Source organism: Hippocampus comes, unplaced genomic scaffold, assembly GCF_001891065.2.
Source record: "Hippocampus comes isolate QL1 unplaced genomic scaffold, H_comes_QL1_v1.1 scaffold242, whole genome shotgun sequence".
NCBI lineage: Eukaryota > Metazoa > Chordata > Actinopteri > Syngnathiformes > Syngnathidae > Hippocampus > Hippocampus comes.
In genome coordinates, this window is record NW_017805385.1 from 1062419 (window position 1) to 1084036 (window position 21618).

The 21618-nt window shown below is 42.5% G+C and overlaps 3 protein-coding genes across 4 annotated transcripts; 1 reads left to right on the forward strand and 2 right to left on the reverse strand.

The window, feature by feature from the left end:
* The first annotated feature begins 120 nt into the window (after positions 1 to 120).
* On the forward strand, positions 121 to 9062 carry cdcp1a (CUB domain containing protein 1a). The gene is made up of 9 exons (XM_019872953.1): positions 121 to 365; positions 1793 to 2002; positions 3026 to 3385; positions 3453 to 3821; positions 4921 to 5118; positions 6077 to 6439; positions 6601 to 6948; positions 7039 to 7126; positions 8232 to 9062. Exons 1-9 carry the CDS (start codon positions 296 to 298, stop codon positions 8665 to 8667), a joined length of 2442 nt encoding a protein of 813 aa, XP_019728512.1. The 5' UTR covers positions 121 to 295; the 3' UTR covers positions 8668 to 9062.
* An 881-nt stretch (positions 9063 to 9943) lies between these two features.
* Positions 9944 to 12179, reverse strand: clec3ba (C-type lectin domain family 3, member Ba). Its single transcript, XM_019872983.1, has 3 exons — positions 11600 to 12179; positions 11438 to 11533; positions 9944 to 10647 (listed from the first exon to the last, which is right to left on the reverse strand). Exons 1-3 carry the CDS (start codon positions 11697 to 11699, stop codon positions 10247 to 10249), a joined length of 597 nt encoding a protein of 198 aa, XP_019728542.1. The 5' UTR covers positions 11700 to 12179; the 3' UTR covers positions 9944 to 10246.
* Positions 12180 to 13557: 1378 nt separating this feature from the next.
* Positions 13558 to 21516, reverse strand: fez2a (fasciculation and elongation protein zeta 2a). 2 transcript variants are annotated; one of them, XR_002168589.1, is made up of 10 exons: positions 21020 to 21516; positions 19745 to 19853; positions 19467 to 19586; positions 19207 to 19339; positions 18070 to 18350; positions 17891 to 17971; positions 16249 to 16324; positions 16095 to 16160; positions 14224 to 14376; positions 13558 to 14137 (listed from the first exon to the last, which is right to left on the reverse strand). XR_002168589.1 is itself a non-coding variant. In XM_019872972.1 (9 exons), exons 1-9 carry the CDS (start codon positions 21313 to 21315, stop codon positions 14360 to 14362), a joined length of 1179 nt encoding a protein of 392 aa, XP_019728531.1. In that variant the 5' UTR covers positions 21316 to 21516; the 3' UTR covers positions 13558 to 14359. The 2 variants fall into 2 exon arrangements, 1 of the variants encoding a protein (XP_019728531.1); XM_019872972.1 differs by having other exon boundaries at positions 13558 to 14376.
* Between the last annotated feature and the right edge of the window lie 102 nt (positions 21517 to 21618).

Here is a 21618-nt window from a genome sequence, read left to right on the forward strand (position 1 = left end):
TGTTCTTTTAGTTTACTTACGTACGTAGTGTACGTAAACTGGCTGGCCAGAAGAGCAGTTGCTTCATTTACCTGCAGTTTGCCACGCCCACCAGCCCCACCCTCACTTACACACCCACACTGCCATACACGCTCGCAAACAAATCCAGGAAGTAGATACGGTGCGGTCTCATCAACGATCTACTGTTGCCGAACACTTTTTTTCCTACCCCCCACCCCCGACGAAGACAGAATGGGGGCAGCGTGCTCAAAGGTTCAGTAATTTCACTCTGGAACAAAGTGATAGTACGTGTGAAATGTTGGGCAGCATGTCGCTCTTGAGAACTCCACTTTGTTTTCTCCTTTTTGTCTCCAGTTTGGCTTCAGGTAAGTTAAGAGTTTAATTATTAAACGATCAAAGTTACCCATGCTGTGATGTTGGTTGGTAACCGGAGAATCACGCAGATTACATTACGACTAACAGCCTGCGTGAAGTGCTGTGGTGGTGTTGACTTTTGGGAGTGTACTGGTTGTTGCTTGGTGAAAGAAACCAAACAGGACCATAATGAAAATGAGTTTCATTACGAAATGGTATCGGTGTGCCTTTTATATATCTCTCTGCCAAGCGAAGTGTGTTTGGGTTCAACTACAGGTACCATATTGCATATACATTCCATTATCAACTTGCTGGATATTTATTTTGAATGATGGGTAAATTGTATGGAAATTTGGAAAAGCCACACATGGATAACCTCATGAAAATATATAAAGACAGGAAAAATATTTTCAAACTTTGAAATATAGATATGGACAGAATCATGATCAATAATTATAAACTGTAATATCTGACAAATTTGACTAGAGTTACAACATGTATAAAGTACACAAGGTCCGAAACTGTAATATCTATCCATCCATCCATCCATTTTCTGATCCGCTTATCCTCACAAGGGTCGCGGGGGGCGGGGGGGGGGGGCTGGAGCCTAACCCCGCTGTCTAAGCATCCGCGCTCACACTCACACCTCGGGACAATTTAGAGTGTTCCATCAGCCTGCTATGCATGTTTTTGGAATTTGGGAGGAAATCGGAGTACCCGGAGAAAACCCACGCAGGCACAGGGAGAACATGCAAACTCCACACAGGGAGACCGGAGCTGGAATTGAACCCCGTACCTCTGCACTGTGAGGTTGACGCTCTAACCACTGGACCACCGGGCCGCCCTTAACCAAATTTAATTTGGATTTTGTGACATTAGGTTACCTACTGGCAGCACAGTGTATTAGTGGTTAGCCGAAACATTTTAAGGTTCTGGGTTTGAATCTTGGCCCAGCTTGCCTGTGTGGAGTTTGAATGATGTCCTTGCACTTGTGGATTTTCCCCAGGTACTCCAGCTTCCTCCCACATTCCAAAAACAATCTTGCTACATTTAGCAAAGGCTCTAAATTGCCCATATGTGTGAAATTGAGTGTGAATAGTTGTTTGTCCTGCGATTGGCAGGCGACCAATCCATTTTACCCATGACCAGGATAAGGACAAGTGGCCGTTAGAAACTATCTGGATGGGTTTTACCTTGTATGGAGAATACATTTTAGCTCTACAGATACCTTCTTTGACGACAGTCAATCAGTCACTGATTTCACCACTGACAAATATTTAAGCCTTTGCAGAGATAGTTTTGATCTCAACTTCATAACTGAACCCCCCATTGCAAATTGAACATTTTAGAAAGCATAGAGAATCGAAAGTGAAAGCATCTAGTCTGGTGCAGTGGAACTGAAATGCAGGCCCTCATCTTCTCTTCAACTGATTTCTAGGGTTCCGGTCATTGACGTTCACCCCTGACCGAGGCACCACTGTCAACATCAGCAGGCTAGCCAAAGGATCATTATGCAAAGTGTGCTCTGTGGCGACGACACGCAATTGTGAAGAGTCACTATTGTTCGAAGGCGACATCCCTGTCTCTCTGGAATTCAATTGCCCCCGACCTGAAAATGAATTCAGGGTGGAGATAACACAAAAGATTGGTAAGATTTACAATTAAACACTGTTGTCTGAGTGTTGTCTTGACCAGGGGTAGGTCATGGAACGCTGCTAATTAAAAATGCACTTATTTTTGAAAAATGCATTGATCAAATTGTTTAATTGTTTGATTGTCTTATTCAAAGTGAAAATATAACAAAATATTAGCAATTGTATGTACAGGAGTGGACCCCTTCATGCTTATGGTTTGGTAATATTTATTGTTCAATTTTTTTTCAACATTCTTTAATATTTTTATTGAGATTTTGGGGCGCTGTTGGGGGTTTCTCCCAATTTCCCCATTGTTTTTTTGTGGAAAATGAATATTGGAGGTTTATGGGGGGGGGGTGTTGTTTGTTAATTTAAATATTATTTTGCACATCATTTTTAATGCAGATGTTCACTATTCATGGGCCGACTGAGTTCATATCCCCCATGAATCGCGGGGGTCCACTGTATACAGTACATTTAACATCAAGTGTATTTCTTTATTTTATCAAATCATTAGTTTAATAATTCAAATTACTTGTAACTCAGTTAGAAATGAAAATAAATTATTTTTTTTCTTTATTTAGATCAGGGGGGTCAAACCCATTTTTGTCACGGGCCAGATTTTAATTACAGTTTCCCTTGGAGGGCCGTTATGACTGAAACCATATAAAGAAGTCAAGAATGACAGTTTATTCATCTATTGTTGAAGTTACTGTAATGAGGGGTTTAGTAACAAGAAAATGCTTACAGTATCACTCTTATTCATTACAAGTGAGAATTTGAAATTTTGAGAGAGATTTTTGCAAGCATCATGAAAGTTGTCTTCTTTGATTTGCTTTCGCGGGCCACATAAAATACTGTGACGGGACAGATCTGGCCCCCGGGCCTTGAGTTTGAAACTGTGGTTTAGATCATGGGCTAATGACCTAGTGTATCTCTCCATTTTCAAAATAAAATTTGGTCTTTGAGCACATTTTACAAAATGTTCCCATCCCCAAGCGAGACTGATGCTCACGACTGTAAATATCTCTCTTCAGAATGTACCACAAAGGCATGCGGTGAAGACCTCGTGCGGGCAGTTTCAGGCTTCGGTCCGTGGTTGGATTTCCATCGCAGGTTCACTTGGAACCTGAAAGCCTCGGGACCAAAGTCGGTCCAAGTGGATTTCACCAAGGGAATGAGACAAATTCCTCCATCTGAAAACTGCTCAGACATGCAAACTTACACTTTAAAGGCCTTTCAGAAGACCGGGACTGTGCTCATTGGCAAATACTGCAGGACAGGCCCCATCAGCGGTGCTCAGATTCTAAACCAGGGTAGCTTCTCTCTGGACGTCCCACCAGGACTAGAAGTCCAAAGTGACTATTTTGCCCTGTCTGGTGGGGAGGACATCAAATGTAAGTTAGTTTCCAAATACAATCTTCTCCATCTTGTCATGAATCTAAAATGTCGTTTCTCTTTTAGCTCTTGCCAAAATCACGTTAGCGCTGCCACAAGGGACATCTTCCTCTGAGTTGCTCTCTCCAAACTTCCCTGAGAGTTTTCCCGATGACGACGTGATGGAGTGGTACTTTGAGCTCACGGGTAAACAAAGTGCAGCGATCCAGTTCCTTGACCTCACGGAGCCACGTTGTCTGAAGAAGGAAACTGCGGCCGAGTACCACAGCAAAGGCAGGCGGGCGCTGGTGATGGGCCTGAGGGACACCCAGCCGGTCCAGAATCAGGGAGACTTTTCTCTGATTCTCAGGAATTGTGAGATGGACAGAAAGCGAACTGGTTCTCGTGGACTCTCCCTGAAACTCAAGGTGACATCTTCAAAGATCCGCTCACCAGGTATATCATCCGCTTTACGACTAGCATTAATATTGTTTTTCAAAGTTTGGGTAAACATCCTGAAGCGTGGAACCCACAAACCTAACTAGACTGCAAGTTTCTTTTGTGGAGAGCAGTCATTGTACGTGCTGCATCTTGAACATTTATGGAATAATGTGGTCACAGCTTGTGTCAATTTTAATGTGGTGTCAAGTGGGAAACAAAGTTAGGTTATCATATGGTGTATCCAAACAAGCTCTACTCACAGAAGTGGTTAGTTTTTTTAATTACTGCTGTCATTCATATTGATGCATTATTTATGAGAAATGAATGTCACAATGTTGGTAAAAACTGGAAAAAGCTTTCGATGGATTAATTTTGACAAGGATATGTGTGATGGAGTGAATGTTTATGCGTTTTTCCATTATTCCGAAAAATTTGAATCTCCCCTTTACAGATTGCTCACGACTTGTAGCTCGTTTTTTCAATGACTCCTTTTCGTCACAATAAAAAGCGTAATGACATTAATTAGAGCTGTTTAATTTGCATGCAAGAGAATCAGTTTCCTGCTAATGCTTAAGTTAAATGGGAGCTCTTCGCTCTAATTACTTCACGTTGTAGACCGTGATTGTTTTATTTGAGCAAATGACTCCTGAATCCGAACATTTTTACCCAAGCGGTTTGTTTAGTTTTGCTACACATAACAGTTAGGAAGACTGATTGAGATACGACATGTTGCGGCAGGTCACATATATTTTCCATTTTCATATCCTGTTGGAACAACAGTGCAGACTGTGACGGCAAAATGTGAAACTGAGCGCATTGGGGAGGCCTGCGGTGTGACAAAACTTTTTTTTTTTTTACCGTGAACAAAAATGTCTACTGTGCCAGTAATTTTTATTTATTTTTCATCGACAATTTTGAAATCAGCGTAGGTGTCGTCGTGATGACGGGAAGACTAGTGCGATTTATAGACGCCCCCGGGTTTGCGTACTCAACGCTTACAGTAGTCATGAATGACAGTAGCTCAGCGGGAAACTCCTCCGGTGACGTGAAGGATCTTGTTTTGCCGCTGGCTTCGGAGAAAAAGGGCCATAACTCTTTCCGCTGTCCCTTGCAGTGCTCTGTAGCGTGGACCTGAAGAAAACAAGGGGCCTTTCTCTGCACGTGGAAAGGCTGAAGCCGGCCTCTGAATGTGAAATGAAGATGAACTCTGTGATCATGGAGAAGATCACTGTCCCATCCGGAGGCGTTTCTCAACTGTCTTTTCAGGACTGTCTTCCTCAAGACATCAACGTCACAGCCAGTGGAGTCATTGGTAAATCCGCATTTGACTCACGCCTGCTTGAGTTCAAAGCTTTTTTTTAAACTCATGGCAGCCGCTCATGCCGCAATTCCTGTTTGTTAACATTTAAGTCTGTCTATAAAAATGTAACATATTTTTTCTGTAAACAACGTCCTGGCTAAAACTGCCCAAAAAAAGTCTACTTTCATCCACAATGCATCCATAAATTATTCAGTGTCCCCCTTTTCTATGTTTTGACATTATAGCCTTGTTTCACAGCGGTACTTTTCAAGTGTTTCTTTAACTTTTACACACAACACCCATTAATGTCAAAGTGAAAGTTTTGACATTTGGCAAATATATTGGGGGGAAAAAAAACCTAAAACAAACACAACCATATAAAACGTGTGTAGAAAAAGTTTTAAAAAAAGTGGATATATTCAATTTTGGAATTAGGTATAAATGCATCCCTAAATACAAAATGTGGGAAAAGTGAAAACTTTTCAGATGCACTCTTTGCCACCTTCCTATAAAAGCCTTCATCGATGCCATGGGTGACAAACATACGGCCCGTGGGCCGGAACCGGCCGCCAAGGAGGTTCGATTTGGCCCGCAGGATAATTTAAAAGTGGAAAAAAAATGCATTAAAGACACAGAGTGAATATTTTAAATAAAATGCAATTTGTGGATTACCCGCTAGGGGGCACACTGTTTTGATCACAGTAGAAGACAACATTGTTTTGATCAGAGAAGAAAACAGCAGTCTCAGTCTGTCACTGAGACAGACACAACACAGCAAATGATATGAAAGCGCCAAATGCTTCTTTATACCAAAACAAAGGAAAGAGATGATATTTTGGTTATTTATAGCACAGTATGGTATAATGTTAATGGTTCAGCCCACTTGACATCGACCGAGTCCGTATGTGGCCCACAGTGTGAAATGAGTTTGACACCCCTGATCTATGCTATACCCCATGTTTTTGCACAGGCTGCAGTCAACTTAAAAACTGCCCAAAGGGTCCAGTGCCTCTTATGGTTCCTTCCTTGCCCAGCTGCCTCCCGTCCCCCCTGAACGCTGTGACCTGGGCCCTCCGCCCTCCTCCTCATGGCACTGTGGAGCTCACCTGTTTACCTCTGCAGCAGTCCCTGCCGGGTCAACTGTGCGATGACAATGTCATTGCCCTGACGGAGGATGACGGCATGACTATAGGCCACTTCTGTCCTCAGGGGGCCATTCAGAAGGTCCAAATCCACACCAACGTATCCGTCACCATGAGAGGATCGGGGGGCCGAGGGCTGAGATCGTCCGTGAAGCCTTTGTTGATGGCTAGTTTGAAAGAGGAGATAGCAGGTAGCAAACTGTTTGAATCCTATTTTTGAACAACTTGGCACTTTCCTGAAACCTATTCTTCAATACGTAGTCACATGGCAAATTGAGTAAATTAATGTAATAGTCATAGTTAAATAAGATACCTGTGTATTGATGTTGACGGTCTCTTCTGTCCAACACAGAGAGATACATATTCACAGTGTCCCCCAAAAGAGACACGAGACTCCTTTTGGCGACGCCCGGTTGGCCAGTAGGGATGAAGTCCTACGCGACCGTCTCCTGGATCATCACGCTCCCCCCGAAGATGGAGGCGCACTTAAAGTTCGTCAACCTCAGCCAGCCCAAGTGTGCCAACCGGCACACCAATATCCGGGTGCAGAGGTTCGACAATCTGGAGGAGGACTACAGTCGCAGGGAAGACGAGGCGGCCGACGAGATCAGCGTGTCTGAGAGTTTTTACCTCAACATGTCCAACTGCATGCCCGAGAGGGGAGACTTCATGGTCATCACCGAGCTAACCGTTCAGAAAAGTACGTTTTCGACTTCTATTAAGTGCAACGTTCAATTTGTACATTGGAAACAGTGAAGTGCAACTTTGGCCAACGTTTTCTCTCACTCAGACCAACTATTGATCATCGTCGTGAGCGTGGTCGCTGCCCTGGTGATCCTTTTCCTCGCCGTGCTGGTGGTTGTCTGTTTCGTAATTAAGTAAGCGCTGCACATATATGATTTGACGATTCTTCAATAAACAATTTATTTTTTTAGATTATTATTTACTTAGTAGGGAAGCGTGGAACTGCCAGTGTGGAGTAAACATATTCGGCTGGCAAATCCTTTCAAATGTATTTGCGAGTGCATCGGGTATGCTCATGCCTTACACATACGTACAGCACATTTGACAATAAAGTTGTATTCAATTCAATCAATACCCTGAAGCATTATGAGAAAATGCTGAAAAGAAATCATGCATTGACGCCATAACAATAAAACCATAAAAATTACGTATAAACATGCATATACAAGAAAATACATATATTTCTTTCCCTTGTGCAATGTACAAGTCAAAACCTCGTGGCAAGATGGGGCAAAAAATGCTCTTTGTGGTATTTAGGCTTACAAGGACAGGAACGTCTTGGCAAGTACCTAATAACGTACTTGTTGGGTAAATACTAAAAAGAGCATCCGTAATTTAGAGAGATTACAGAATGAGAAGTTATATATTTTTTTAAAAAAGACTGAATGAACCATATTAATTGATAGCACAACATTTGGACTGTCTTACGTAACAGCAACTTTGAAACAGCTCTGATGGGATGCAGTGCAGTTCTTCACAACTTCACGATATCCACTTATTGTTCATTAAAAGTGAGCAAAATTATTGTAAAGGCTGAATTTTTACAAGCTATACAACTCCTCTAATTGGATGGCATTAGACAATGCAGGGATACGTAACACTGTGCCCTATCTGAGTATTGTATGTACTCTAAAAATCAAACCAATCGTTCGTCAGATTATTACTCATTCCCATGGCAACAATTTTATCATGATCAGTTAGTTTTTTTGTCTTAAAAAACTTCAGAAAAGTCAACGCAATCATTCATTGCGCCTTTCTTGAAATCTGTCAAAATCATGAAGATCATGTGGTTTTTTTTCATTGGCTTTCAGTAAAAAGAAGAGCTAAGATGTCACAGACATGATAACTCACCTGAAGAAGATTTTTACGCGACAGACATGATACCTCGCCTGACTTTTAAAGTGGAACACCTTAGAGCTCTTGTATGACACTGATTTTCCTTTGCGCACGCCCAAACAGGAAGAAGAAAAAGAAGCTCAGTCATGAGGTGTCCATCTACAATCCCAACGGCAGCAGTTTCAAGCCCGGGCACAACGGCTTCCCTAAAACCCGCGAAGACAACGAGTCCCATGTATACGAATCCATTGAGGACACGCTGGTCTACACCCACCTGCTGAGGAAGGGGGCGCAGATGGGCATCTACACAGACTCAGATGCGTACGAGCCCTTCGCGGGGCCAACAGACTCTCAGGTGTCTACAGACGCAAACAACATTCAGACGGGGGTCTACCAAGCGTATCCGTTGCCCCCTCAGCAGGCACCCCCGCTTCCCAACAGGCCCCCTAGCCACAGCCACGACCTTGTTGACAATGTGATTTACCAGGCCCAGCCCCCCTTGGATGAGCACAACACAGCTGCGATGGGGGCACGGTTGGAGCCGGAGGGAGGCAACTAATTGGATTCAGGATTTCCACCAGACTTTTATTTTTTTTTTAACTTGGAGATTTTCATTCCTGGGTCGCTTTGTGACAAACTAAAGCTTGGCCTCATGAGACCTTGTTTTTCCTGCATGGGTTCTTGCACCAAATTCACAAACTAGATGTGTTCAGACTTGCCAGTTGCCGGTGTCTGCTTTTATTCCAAGTGGTGGGGCTTCTCTTGTAAAATCTGAACCGAGTCACCCTTTTACTGCTTGTGACCAGTGGAACTAGAAAATATTTTTGGAACAAGGACTGCTTTTCAAATTGTACTTTTGTACCAATCGCATGTTGAGAAACAGGCATTTTGCATGTGTTATTTAAATACCTTTTAGCCATTTTTAATAATAATAAAGTAGCTCAAAGAAATGCATCCTTTGTTCTCCACCTGCACGAAAGCTTGCAAAGAACCTTAAAACTCATCAGTTCACCTGAGGCATAAGGCAGGCTACTCACCGGACTGGTTGCCGGTCTATCAAAGGGCATATTTAGAGACAGACAACCATTCAGTCACTTATAGTGGGAACTCAAGGTGTGCTGCTATAGCACATTTACTGTCTTTTTAGCTTTGATGTGTGCGCACTTTCCTTCTCCTCGTTAAGAATTAAAGGAATTTATTTTAAATAAAACTGCGGCTTTAGGCTATGACTAATTTGTGGGAGCAATTCTATGTACACTGCATATCGTAACACTGCATATTGTAAATTCTTACATCCTAAAATAGAGGTTGAAAGTCACTTTAAAATCCCAAATTTCTGACCTTGCCTTTACATGTTAAGTCTGATGTAAGCTTCCTCTGGGTGAATCAACTTTGTGTGAGGTCATTTCATTTGGAGGGTGAAAAAGTTGACACAATTCCCCTTTGCACGTTTTCGTTGACTCAAATGACTCAGAATCTTGACTCAGTGACAGGGAGCAGCAAATATAGCCCCCAGGGGTTTGGCAGTTTATGTGATCATCTTGGCTCGTAACTGGCACCCCCCGAGCATACCATTTACAGTGAGTCTTGTATTCAGTCATTCAAGGGCTCTCATTTGTTTTTGTGGTTTTCATTTTTCAAACAAATCGCTTCCTCCTCGAATGTTTAGCCTCTCTGAGCTCACAGGTCAAAGCCGAGTTGGGTTAAAGTCGTCAATAACAGCTTGTTGAAATTTTGGTCATCCATTATAAGATGACTCATTCTGCTGTGCAGACCAAAATATTTAATTTAATGCGAAGCTTTTGTACTAGGCGGTGCACAGAAATGGCACGGAATAGCGTTTTCAGAAAAAAAAATAGCTGTATTTGGTTTATTAGCTTATATAGGAATATAAAGATAGAAATCCATTGGTGTTTACCTTGAAATCTCCTAGCAACGTAATGCTTTCATTTTTCTGCTTTGACAATAAATGTTTTAAAACAAACCAAAAAAAAACTATACATGACAATAAAAATGACCTATTGGCAACTGTTATAAATGAGGGAGTGGTTAATGATGTTGTGCACTCTTTTGAAGCATTATCCAAAAATGACCTTTGTACTCAAATGGTCTCCATGGCACCTCGAAGTCAACTCTGGTCACACAATGTTAAACTCACACACGGAAGCTTTTTCAGCTCGACAGCTCTCATCAAACCACTTCCCGTTGGCCGTGGTGGCCAACATGCCGCAGTTCTGGCTTCGTCCGCCGTCCGGCTGCATGGTGATCTCGGTCTCCCAGTTCTTGAAGCGCAAGTTGGACCCAGACTGGTCCAACCACTGGCCTTCGGTCACCATGTCGTTAATGCCCAGCCAGATGGACTCTTCCGGGCTGATGCTCTGACGCACGTAGGCGTACAGCTGGTCGTTTTCGTCGCCTGTCAAGGGGGTGCTCAGGCTGCCTCCCTTTGCCACGCAGTCGTCACTGGCTGCGTGGAAAGTCTTCTTGACCGGATTGGCGAGGAAACACTTGCCTGGGACCTTCGTTCCACGCAGACACACTGACGTGGATGGATGGATTGACAGAGAACGTTAACGTACCCGTGATGTGGTGTACTTTGGATCAAGAGCTGCTACTTGCAATTAACAAATAAAATGAGGTTATTGTACCCACGTGCTTTGGATCAGTCTCAATTCCTTTCTATTGACACATAACATTTGCTTACCCATGATGTGGTATGCTTTGGATCAAGATCTGTTCATTTCCATTGACACACAGATACAATTAGATTATCCGTAGTGTAGTATAATTTGAATCAAGATCTGATCCTTTCCACTGATAGACAGATAAAATTTAATTACCCATGATGTGGTATGCTTTGGATCAAGCTCTGTTCCTTTCTTTTGATAACCATACGAATCAAGTACACACGATGTGGTATGCTTTGGATCCAGAGTCGTTCCTTTCCATTGACAAACAAAATTAGCGTACCTATGATGTGGTATACTTTGGATCCAGAGCATGCATTGCCTAACAAAATGAGATTACACATTATGTGGTGTGCTTTGGATCAAGAGCTGCTGCTTTCCATTGACAAGCAGAAAATTAGACGAAACATGATGTGGTGTGCTTTGGATCAAAAGGTGTTACTTTGTACTGACGACATGAATAGATTACACATGTGGTCAATTTTGGATCGGAATGCTTGTTTCCATTGAAAAACATAAAATTAGATTCCACATGATGTGGTATGCTTTGGAACGTGACCTATTACGTTTGCATAGATCAACAATAGTACTACGCATGTACATATCAATGCAATGTTTATCTGGGTTATGAAACAAACTTACTTGATTGCAGAGATTGCTGCTCTTTCAACAAGTTCAGGTCATAAACAATGTCTTCAATTTGTTTCTTTAGTTCTTCAATTGCAGCATTGGTAGCGTCTGTCATGATTCAAAGAAATGAAGTTAGCATCACATCCTGAGGTCAAGCTTGAATATTGACCTTACCTTTCTTTGTGCTTCTCTTCTTTTCTGTTGTTTGCTGGTGTGTGCATTGCATCAGCAGAAGAAGGCAAAACACCAAGCAAAGACCTTGTACGCGTTCCATGATATCCTTTCGGGAAACTCTTCAAATGCACTGTAAAGATTTCAGCCTGCAGCTTTGCATGCAAGTCGGAGCCACACTGCTGAGCGGTGCAGCGTTTGGACGAAGACCTCTTATCTCGGACAGCACAAATGTTTTGCAGATGTCTTACAAACATTTGTGTTGTTTTGGAAAGCGTGAGGGGAGGCGGGCAACAGAAGTGTGCTGAAACATTTGGCAAGCACAAAGACATGAGTATTTGGTTTCGAAATGTTTTCAGCCTGCTCGTGAAAGTTAATGAGCAGAAAGATTGAAGTCCCCTACCATGCATTTGATTAGTGAATATTTCTTGTTTAGCTGTTCAAAATATAAGTCAACCCAAGTGCAATATTTAGAGTTTCTTGTTCTACACGTGCAAGATAGTGCAAGTCGTGATTTCAAAAAACATCTGATGTATGGTATTAGAGGTCAAAGTTCATAGCATGTTTCTTTTCAGCACCAGTTACCATTTTCAACCATTTTCGTTTTCATTTATTTTTGCTGAGCCTTTCCCAAACTTGGGGCGGGCCCAATTTTGGGGTTGTTTTCTTTTTTTAATAGGGGAGCCTATTGTGGCAATAAAAATGTCTAATGTTTTTTTTCTTTTTTGATAATTAGTGCACACGTATATGGCAATATATTGTATCGTTATATTTATAAATATACAATGAGCAGTTACAACATAATAACCACTTGCAAAATACGTTACAGTGACATCAAAAATTATAGAAGGTGATACTGATCAGTCTTCATTTACAATGTCGGCAGCTGTGGGACTGCACTACCTTGTGAGAGCTGACTATCTCACAAAGTTAGAAGAGAGTACAGCCCAGCGGTGCCCAAACCTTTTTTGACCTAAGATCTACTTTTCGATCAACCAACCTCCGACGATTGACCCGTTACCGCACACGCGCGTATATACGCACACACTGGCACACGCATGCCATGATGAGCAATAGCCATAATGGCCCCTAAGAGGAACGACACAAAAATAATAATAATAAAGTAGACACAAGAGTTTATGAGTTTGTGAAAAAGATTTCCTGCCTACCTTAGTGGGAGACCTGACGCGATGTCTGCGACGCGCTTTTGCCGCCTGTTAACTATCGTAGCTCACGCGTTCCGTTTTAAAATGCTTCTCAGCCCGACAGATTGCCATTCTTTGCGAGTGCCATCGGTGAATTGTACATGAAACAAACTTTGACTGATAATAATAATTATAATAATAATAATAAAGCTATATCGCAACAGCTCCAATCGCAAGCTGCAATTGCAGACTGATTAGCGCTGACAACTTCCGGTGACGCAGTCGGGCGCCACCGTAGTTTAAAGGTGACCTGCTTTATTTCATTTTATTTTTGTGAAAGTGAGACTGATAGGATGATTAGAGTGCAGTGTGCATCAACACAAAAAGTATATTACTAACATACACAAAGATACTCATATGTTTGTTGTTTTTTTTCCCCCCCCTACACCCCTCGTGATTGACTTGGGACCAGTCCACGAGCTACCGGTGGATCGCGAACGACGTAATGGGCACACTTGGTAAAATCCGTGACAAAAAGACATCTTTGTGGGTCCTGGGAGGATCAAATCTAATTTAATTTGGATGACAAAATGATTCGAAAACTTAAATCTACACTAGGCGTTTTTCGAGCATTCACTAACGTGGAGGCAATCAATTTTTTGTCCGGTTTTCCCTGCATGTTTGTTTCATTTCACATTGTATCACATTTTCAACCATATGGCCTTCGCAGCCAAAATCACGGACGGGCAACATACGGCCTTATAAATCTAATTAAAACAGAACTGTTGCAAAATAAATGAGCCATGAAACAGGTGACACATTTTCGAGTAATAAGACATTCATTGAAGATACGTCTTTTACAATGTACAAAAGTTGAAAAGGCAGCATGTATACATCCACAATGAGGAGTCCTGCAGAGTTTACTGCTCTGTGCACGGCAGGCACAGCGACATAAATTGTGACAGTGCTTGGGTCAAACAGTACTAATGATCACATAAATGCATAGTCAGTCAGTTATTTAGCGCACTGTTGTCAGTGCAAAATGTTTCAGAAGAAACACATTCTTCACAGTGGCTGTAATCTTAGTCAGTGGAATACCGATAAGTGATGATCACACATATTTGTTTCAATACTGTTTATATATTCAGCTTTGCTAGCTTTGTTATTTTATGATCTGCTCCCTGATGTCTTGCTGCTGATGCATGAACATTTTTTTGCCTTGCTAACATCTTATCTGCGAGTTTATGTCTTGCAGTGTCACTGTTGTTTCATAAGAAGCAGCAGCTGTGTTGATAATACAAATTGACTTCTTTGTATCGGAGCCTGGTAGTAAGCACTTTGGATGAATGCAGAGCCCTTTGCGTCGCACACGTAGTGTAGTTTCTCGGGCATATTCCTTTGACACACAGTAAATAGAAAGTAAATATAGAAGTTCAAAATGAACACAGACTCATCGAAACCACAAGATAAAGAATTCAATACCCAAAACGCGAGGACACATCCTGAAGAAACAACATGCAGAAACGAAGCATTCGATTAATAATTGTGCTTTCTGTTTGTGATAAACAATCATCTTCATCGGTAGCCTCTCCCCGGTGTATGGCTCCGTCACTCCAGGCTACGTTGGGCAAAGCACTGAAACAACACCCACATAAATATTAGCAAAGTGATGTGTGAGGCATCAGTACGGTGTCAGGATTAAAAATTTCAAAGTGTAAAATAAAGCAGAGGGGAAATAACTGGAAAACATTTCAATGCATCACTTACAAAACACATTCACCAACCACAACATTAAGAGATCCGAAACATGAGTGATATTTAAAATGTGACCCTGTTAGAAAATAACTCCTATTCTTGTGGTTGGTTTAAAACCAAAATATCTAAACCACATTTGTCCAATGCAGTTTCACAACCACTGCAAATTACAACCACAATAAATATAGATTCTTATTTTTAACCCTTTCAAGGACAGCGATCACTACGATGGACAGCTTGTCATTTTGTCAGGTTACAAGGTGCATGAAAGGGTTAAACTAATATTGAAACTGCTGAATTTTTGGTACAGCTCTTAATGGTTTGATCGGATTGCTTAATTAAAGTGGGCGGGTGTAGTTCATGTTGCGGCAGTGTCTAATTGTATTCAGCGTAGGCCAGCCGGCTACAAGTTGATGAAAAGTAGACTTTGGGTTGTAGACGTGTGTCACTTTCAATCATTACACAACAAATAAAGTGCAAAATGTCATCAGTGGCTCTGACACATAATCAGGGATCAGCCATGCGGCAGTGAAGCAAAGGAGTGAAAACTGGGGTCAAAGTGCACCGGAGTTACAAAGTGGAAAAGGGGAGCCCTCGCCACAGTGAGCAACGCCACCACAAGAGCGCGGGGTCACGTGAAGAATGTCACAAATCTCCCAGGCTGTCGCTCACACCACAGCTTGCGAATGCAAAGGCAGCATTAGAGCATGAATTGAAGTAGAAACACAAATGAGTGGGGAAAGAGTGAAAAGAGTGTGCCCAGGAAGGAACGTTTGTTGTTGGAACTATGTAATATTCCAATTGGGAGTTTGGCCCAAATTTTTGACCCAGTAGGCTACTTCAAAATTTGATTTACGATTACGTTAATTACTCTGATCCCAGAAGAGGACACTTTATGTTGATAACTTATATGTGCACAAATCTTTATAATTAAGTTACATTTTTTTTGGAACCACAATAGTTCTAATGTTCAAAAGTTTATCAATCAGACAACGATGGCACTGTTCTAAGTCTTTTTTTTTTTTCAACCAAAGATGCTTTGCGCTGGTTTGGGGGTATTTTGCTGAGTATTTCACATGAGGTGTAATTTTTGATAAAAATCTTAATCTTTAGGTATTTTGATTAAAAAAAAAAAAAAAAAAAAAGCATGCCAAGACACCATAGTCTCATGTAAAGCAGAAATTACTGTGACAGCGTCTCAAAGTACTTTCGTCCTGCATTTGCGAGAATCTTTGTGTTGTCCTAATCAGGGACAACCGATTACGGTAATTAACAATCTTAAAATGTTACTGCAGTGGTTGTGCATCGCCTCACCAGTTAATAAAGGTTTATTGATGACGGTGACAGCTTGGACTCAAGGGAGAAAAAATACAGATAAAACTAATCTTGATGGATTCTGGTCAACTTTTCGGTTCCTGCTATTCATCCAGTGAGTCAAAGGCCACCCTGGATCATTTTAGCATTGCTAAATATGCTGAGTAAAATTTTACACACAGGTCCCGATTAATGCAAATTTAAACCACAACAAGATATTTACGGTTAAACCAATGTGAACAGCGACGTGCGCATTGCAAAAACGAACTTGGAGAAGGGCCTACCTTTGAGAATGTAGTCTGTTAAGAGGGCTGGAACCTTGTCGCTGTCGTCTCTCATCGCATGCAAAACTGAAATGTGGTAAATGGGAGAGAGAGAGGTCACTTAACGATGATGCCAAAGAATCCAACTTGATGATACGGGTTGAAAGAAACTTACTTTTGATCAGGGTCTGGAGGTCGTCCATGGATGGAGGGCTTCCTTTTTTTTCATAAGGGATGACGGTGGTCAAATACTACAAATGAAATAAGATAAAAAGGTCAATGAGTTTGTAAGAGATTTGCCTGATCAAATTCTTCCACGCATATCTTAATGAACCTTTCTTTGCCAATACCATCTATTTTCTATACTGCTTGTCGATGGTCATGGGTATGCAGTAGCCTATGCCAGCTAACTTTGGGTGAAAGTTAGGGTACACCCTGGACTGGTCATCAGTGAATCACACGGCACATATAGACAATCAATCATTCATGCTCAATCTAGAACCTACAATAACATACAAACTCCACACAGGAGGTCCGTAGCTGAGATTTGAACCTCTGAACCGTGAAGCGAAAATGCTGACCACGACACCTCTGTGCTGCCAGGCTTGCATTGTCATCAGGAAAAGAAATGGGACTTCTCCAAACTGTTTACATTGTTTAACCCTTTTCGGGGACAGCGGTTACTACAGTGGGCAGCTTATCATGTTATCAGGATACAGGTTATCATTATTGGTGCATGAAAGGGTTGACTTTAGTTGTTGACCAGCGTAATTGACCAGGGTGTTCAACCCAAGCTTTAATTAACAGATATCGGGTCAATGTCCAAAGACTCATGAAGACTTGTGAAAATTTGACTTTCAGGTGAAATGGCAGGATGGGCCTCAAATGTACCAGACACTTTAGTGGTGAACTTAATTTGTCGTTGTCTAAACCTTTGAATGCACAAATCCATATGATCAATGTTTTACTTTTCTCATGACTTGCTGTCACAAGAGCAACAGCTGATTGATCCATGAATGGACCAGTGCATTTCCTGGCTCGATTATTATTTACAGTTGACATCATGAGACCAAGGCAAGGGCTGGCAATTGATCGACAGTACCTCGCCATCGGGAGGCTTCAAACAAGATGTTCCCAGAGGGAAGTGGCTGCTTAACTTAAAGCGGCACAGAGTGTCCTTCGCAGATTGTTACAGAAATACAGTGAGACTAAAATAGTCACAGAAAGGCACAGAAGTGAACATCCTTCAAAATGTATTATCCCATACGTGGATCAAAATATCTGGTGCAAATTTTGCCATTGAGATCCTTAGAAAACACCCAAAAGTACTGCAACATGAAAGAGTTGGACAATTAAAAATTAATCAAAGTTCATCTCTAATGATTGCAGTGCATTTTAGGTGTATCCTGAAATTGAACCCGAAACCTTAATACCATCCATCCATTTTCCAATCCGCTTATCCTCACAAGGGCCGCGGGGCATGCTGGAGCCTATCTCAGCCATCTTCGGGCAGTTGGCGGGGGACACCCTGAACCGGTTGCCAGCCAATCGCAGGGCACACAGAGACGAACAACTGTCCACGCTCACACTCACACCTAGGGACAATTTGGAGTGTTCAATCAGCATGTTTTTGGAATGTGGGAGGAAACCGGAGTACCCGGAGAAAACCCACGGAGGCCCGGGGAACATGCAAAGTCCACAGAAGGAGGCCGGAGCTGGAATTGAACCCGGTACCTCTGCACTGTGAGGTCGACGCGCTAACCACTGGACCACCGGGCCACCCAGCTCAATACCTTAACTTCTTAATAGAAATGAACCTGTCGTTCACTGCATCTGCTCCCGAATGTTTGTCGAAAGCTGTTTTGAAGAACAGAGGAGAGCCCCTCCATGCTAAAACGCTGAGGACAAAAGAAAGAGCAAAGACAGGATTGAAGCAACATAGATGCCGTGACGACAGACTAACAAAAAGCAAGTAGGCCACGAATAATAAACTCACTGATCCGAGCGACTTTGCCGCATGGCCGTGCGACTTTCCCGTCGCCCCTTGAAACTGCTGATGCTTCTTCTTCTTATTCTTCTTCAGCGCCTCGCGGTGCTCCTTCTGTCGGTTTTGCACGTCAATAAGCGCAGAGATGAAAGTGTTCTTCACCTCCTTCTCGAAGTCCAGCTCGTCCCTGAGAGCCAAATGCTGCACCAGCTCCTCCGAGAGCCTCGTGACGGCGCTCTCCGTCTCCTCCACACGCTCGTTCAGTTCCGCCACGTTCAGTCTTCGAAGTCCTACGCCCATACACTTGTTACGGGTGCGGTGAAACAATGACAACCGACTTTTCTCGAAGTATGGTCCCACTATTCCAGCAGGATGGCTCTTCAATATATACATTAATGTATTATTGATTGCCGACATACGCGCACCTAATTACATTGAAGTCGATGATTTGCCCGTGTGCCACCGCCACGTTGGCCTCGCTCTCTACATGCCCCAAAGTGCATGTGCAATGGTATATGACAGTAATTGAATGTACAATATCAACTTATTCGAAGTGGTGTTTGGAAAGACTAGCAAGATGACTTCTTTTTTTTTTTAATTGTGTTTTTTACATTTATATTGCACTTATATTGAACTGTGTACAGTTCTTTTCTGAAACATTTATTTTGTGCAATGAAACACTTTATCCCCCCCAATTTTGCTGCTGTAGACTGCAAATTTCCCCAATGTGGGACAAATAAAGGTTATCTTATCTTATCTTAAATTGATTAATTACAGGTAAATAACTGCTATATTCCTGTAAGAAATATTACGGGACTGTTGAAAATAATTTACATTTCTCAGTGGGCCGAATTAAGAAACGGCGTAGATGGCATGAGACTACTGGACTCATCTTGCTTGTTGAATCCATAAGGTTTACTGAATTTGCTTCTGAAATTTAAGTGCGCTGTCCTCCGATTGACATGTGTTTGTAGTGGGTGCGTCTCCTGAAAGTGGTCACATGTGGGGTGTTGTTTCAATTCAACATGAAATACCTTCAACAACCAAGAAGAGTCCAGTTGCTTCAATTCAACTTTTGGGGATTCACATCACCTTGATGACTGAGAATCTACACATACGTGAAGTCTGGTGTAGCGCCACACTCACTTTCTTCGAAACTTGGACTTCTTCTGGGGCGCTGTACATCCAGAGAGAGCGTGGACAGGTCAGGCTGTGAAGGATTGTGCTCTGCTACGGATTCGGAAGAGTCCTGCATCATCTCCTCAATCTCCTCAATCACCTACACAGTGAATCAACACACACATCAGGCCTGTAATTATCCCAGTAAGAATCATCTCTAAATCCCTCCGTAGCTGTCTTAAGCTGCAGCATCATCTGCATTTAAAAAGCTTTTATGCGCCACTCACCTGCTCGGCTGTGAAAAGAGGTTCCTCGCCGAGACACGGGACGATGATGGCGTGCATGTCTAGCTGTTCCCTCAGCTCCTCGACTTCAGACACATCTGCCGCGATGTCACTCGTCTGACTCTAAGTAGACGCCGCAACAGGGGGGCAAAGGATTTGATCATCCGTGGCTCGAAGCATGTCTGATATTTGTCAGATGAATGGAGGAGAGATTTGGCGGGTGGTAAAAGTGGGACACTGTGAGAGGGAGGGAGGGACGTGTGGAGGGCAGAGTCACTGACCACATTCTCCTCTGGGTTGAATGCGGGCATGTGGATAGAACGTGTTCGGGATTGTTTCCTATCCATCTCCGTCACCTGCCCGTAGCTTTTGGTTGAAGCATTCCAGATCCTGTTGTTACATGAAAAGGAGCATCAGATGCTTGTGTTGGCTCCAATTAATGAAGCCGTAGCTTCACTTTTTGATTCTCTTATTGTCCACACCTTCATCAAAAATACAATAACTCTTGAAGCGGCACTTGATGTTGTTCAGTTTCTTTCAAAAATTCAAACAATAGTAATAAAAACATTATTTCAGGATGACAAAAATAAAGAATGAGGAAAATAAAGAGAAAGAGATCAGACACACTTACTAAATATTATAAATAACTATTATAAATAACATTAGTATCAATCACTATAGTATCAAAATAAATTTACATATTATGTATGTGGGGTGTCCTGTAGTAATTGGAAACCAGTCGGAGGTGAACCCGCCTCTCGCCCAGTCTGCTGGGATAGTTCCCGCTTAATCGACGACCCTAAAGCGGACAAGCAGTATAAAAAGACGGACGGATTTTGTCATTGCATTGGGCAATGATGTGTGACTGATTGTTTGATTGGTTTTTAGAAGAGATGATTTGAAAATGGTAACACTGGCAGAGATTCATTGAAATGAAGTGTTGCATATTGATATTCGTCTCTTTTCTAATTACTGTTGTGAGAAATCATGAACACGAGCCGTATCTTCACATACATTGAAATCACTAATCATTAATAATAATAATAATAATATACAACAAAAATTTCAAAGGGAATTGGTGCAAATTAGTTGTTTCAGAAGTAAGTATCAAAATGGTAGCCCTTTGGATTAATCAGTAACCAAGAAGTAGTTCTCAGTTTCAAAAAGGTTGGTGATCCCTTGTATTCATCATAAAGAAACATATAGCGGGTTCTCTGCTTACTATGGCCCCTACATACGAACGGTGTGCTGCAAAACTCCGCGTTGAGTGTTTTTCCTCAATCTGATTAATGGGCTAAAAGTGTTTTTCATAGAAAGTACTAATCGTTTTACAACTACGCTGGCGTGGGCCTACGTACAAATACGTCCCGTCGTTAACACCGTCGTAGACCGTTATAATTCTTTTTTGTTTTTTTAGAAATAGCTAAATGTTAGGGAAGATAGTTGAAATTATTGAAAGTAGTAGCATAACTAATGACGTAATTTTGAGCGTGCCATTAAGTCAAAATACATCCTCAAAATGATGACAAATGATACAGGGCAACAACACTACTCACTCGTCTTCCTGCAGAAACTTGTCCTCGGTGATCACCATCACCGCGTCGCTGTTACCCGCCGTGGAGCTCCAATCCCCGAAGCACAAAGACAGAATCCCGTTGAAATCGCCCACCGGGTCCTCCGTGGACGTAGTAGCGCTGAATTCCCCTTGGGAATCTCGGGATCTCCCCTCATCACCATTGCCGTCGACAGCATCCAGGATGTGGGTCTCTGCGGTGGCCAGAGTTCCTTTCAGCGGCCGATCTGCACACAAATTCGGACATCCATCGTCCGGACGAACGGTTGGCGCCTCCATAGCCCCCCCGGAGAGCCTACTGGCTCTGGCTGGGTGGTGAGGGATGTGTGGGGCTGACAATCCGTAGCATCTCCACTCTTCTTCTCTTCAAACCGGCAGGGAGGCCGCCAGGCAGCCTTCCTGCAGCGGGGATCAGGCAGCCCGTAGCCGACTAGTGGCCGCTTCACGCCGCGCAAGCTGACTGCCAAACACAACACTTATCAATACAGTACTTCATCATGGGCGCTGCTCACGGCCCACCAACGTTTGAAGCTCTCTATTGTTGTTTACAAATTTCCAAACGATGCAAAGTGATGGATGAAC

Bases quoted from the DNA above. Each gene is read 5' to 3' on its own strand.
- fez2a (XM_019872972.1), bottom strand. From the start codon at position 21,315: ATGGAGGCGCCAACCGTTCGTCCGGACGATGGATGTCCGAATTTGTGT. The intron at 19,854-21,019 runs GTGAGTAGTGTT...ATGTAACAACAG, and splicing joins AAGTTTCTGCAGGAAGACGA to GATCTGGAATGCTTCAACCA. The intron at 18,351-19,206 runs GTGAGTGTGGCG...GTATGGGCGTAG, and splicing joins AAGTCCAAGTTTCGAAGAAA to GACTTCGAAGACTGAACGTG.
- clec3ba (XM_019872983.1), bottom strand. From the start codon at position 11,699: ATGGAACGCGTACAAGGTCTTTGCTTGGTGTTTTGCCTTCTTCTGCTG. The intron at 11,534-11,599 runs GTAAGGTCAATA...GAATCATGACAG, and splicing joins GAAGAGAAGCACAAAGAAAG to ACGCTACCAATGCTGCAATT. The intron at 10,648-11,437 runs GTAAGTTTGTTT...CATCCACGTCAG, and splicing joins GCAGCAATCTCTGCAATCAA to TGTGTCTGCGTGGAACGAAG.
- cdcp1a (XM_019872953.1), top strand. From the start codon at position 296: ATGTTGGGCAGCATGTCGCTCTTGAGAACTCCACTTTGTTTTCTCCTT. The intron at 3,822-4,920 runs GTATATCATCCG...TGTCCCTTGCAG, and splicing joins TTCAAAGATCCGCTCACCAG to TGCTCTGTAGCGTGGACCTG. The intron at 6,440-6,600 runs GTAGCAAACTGT...TGTCCAACACAG, and splicing joins TTTGAAAGAGGAGATAGCAG to AGAGATACATATTCACAGTG.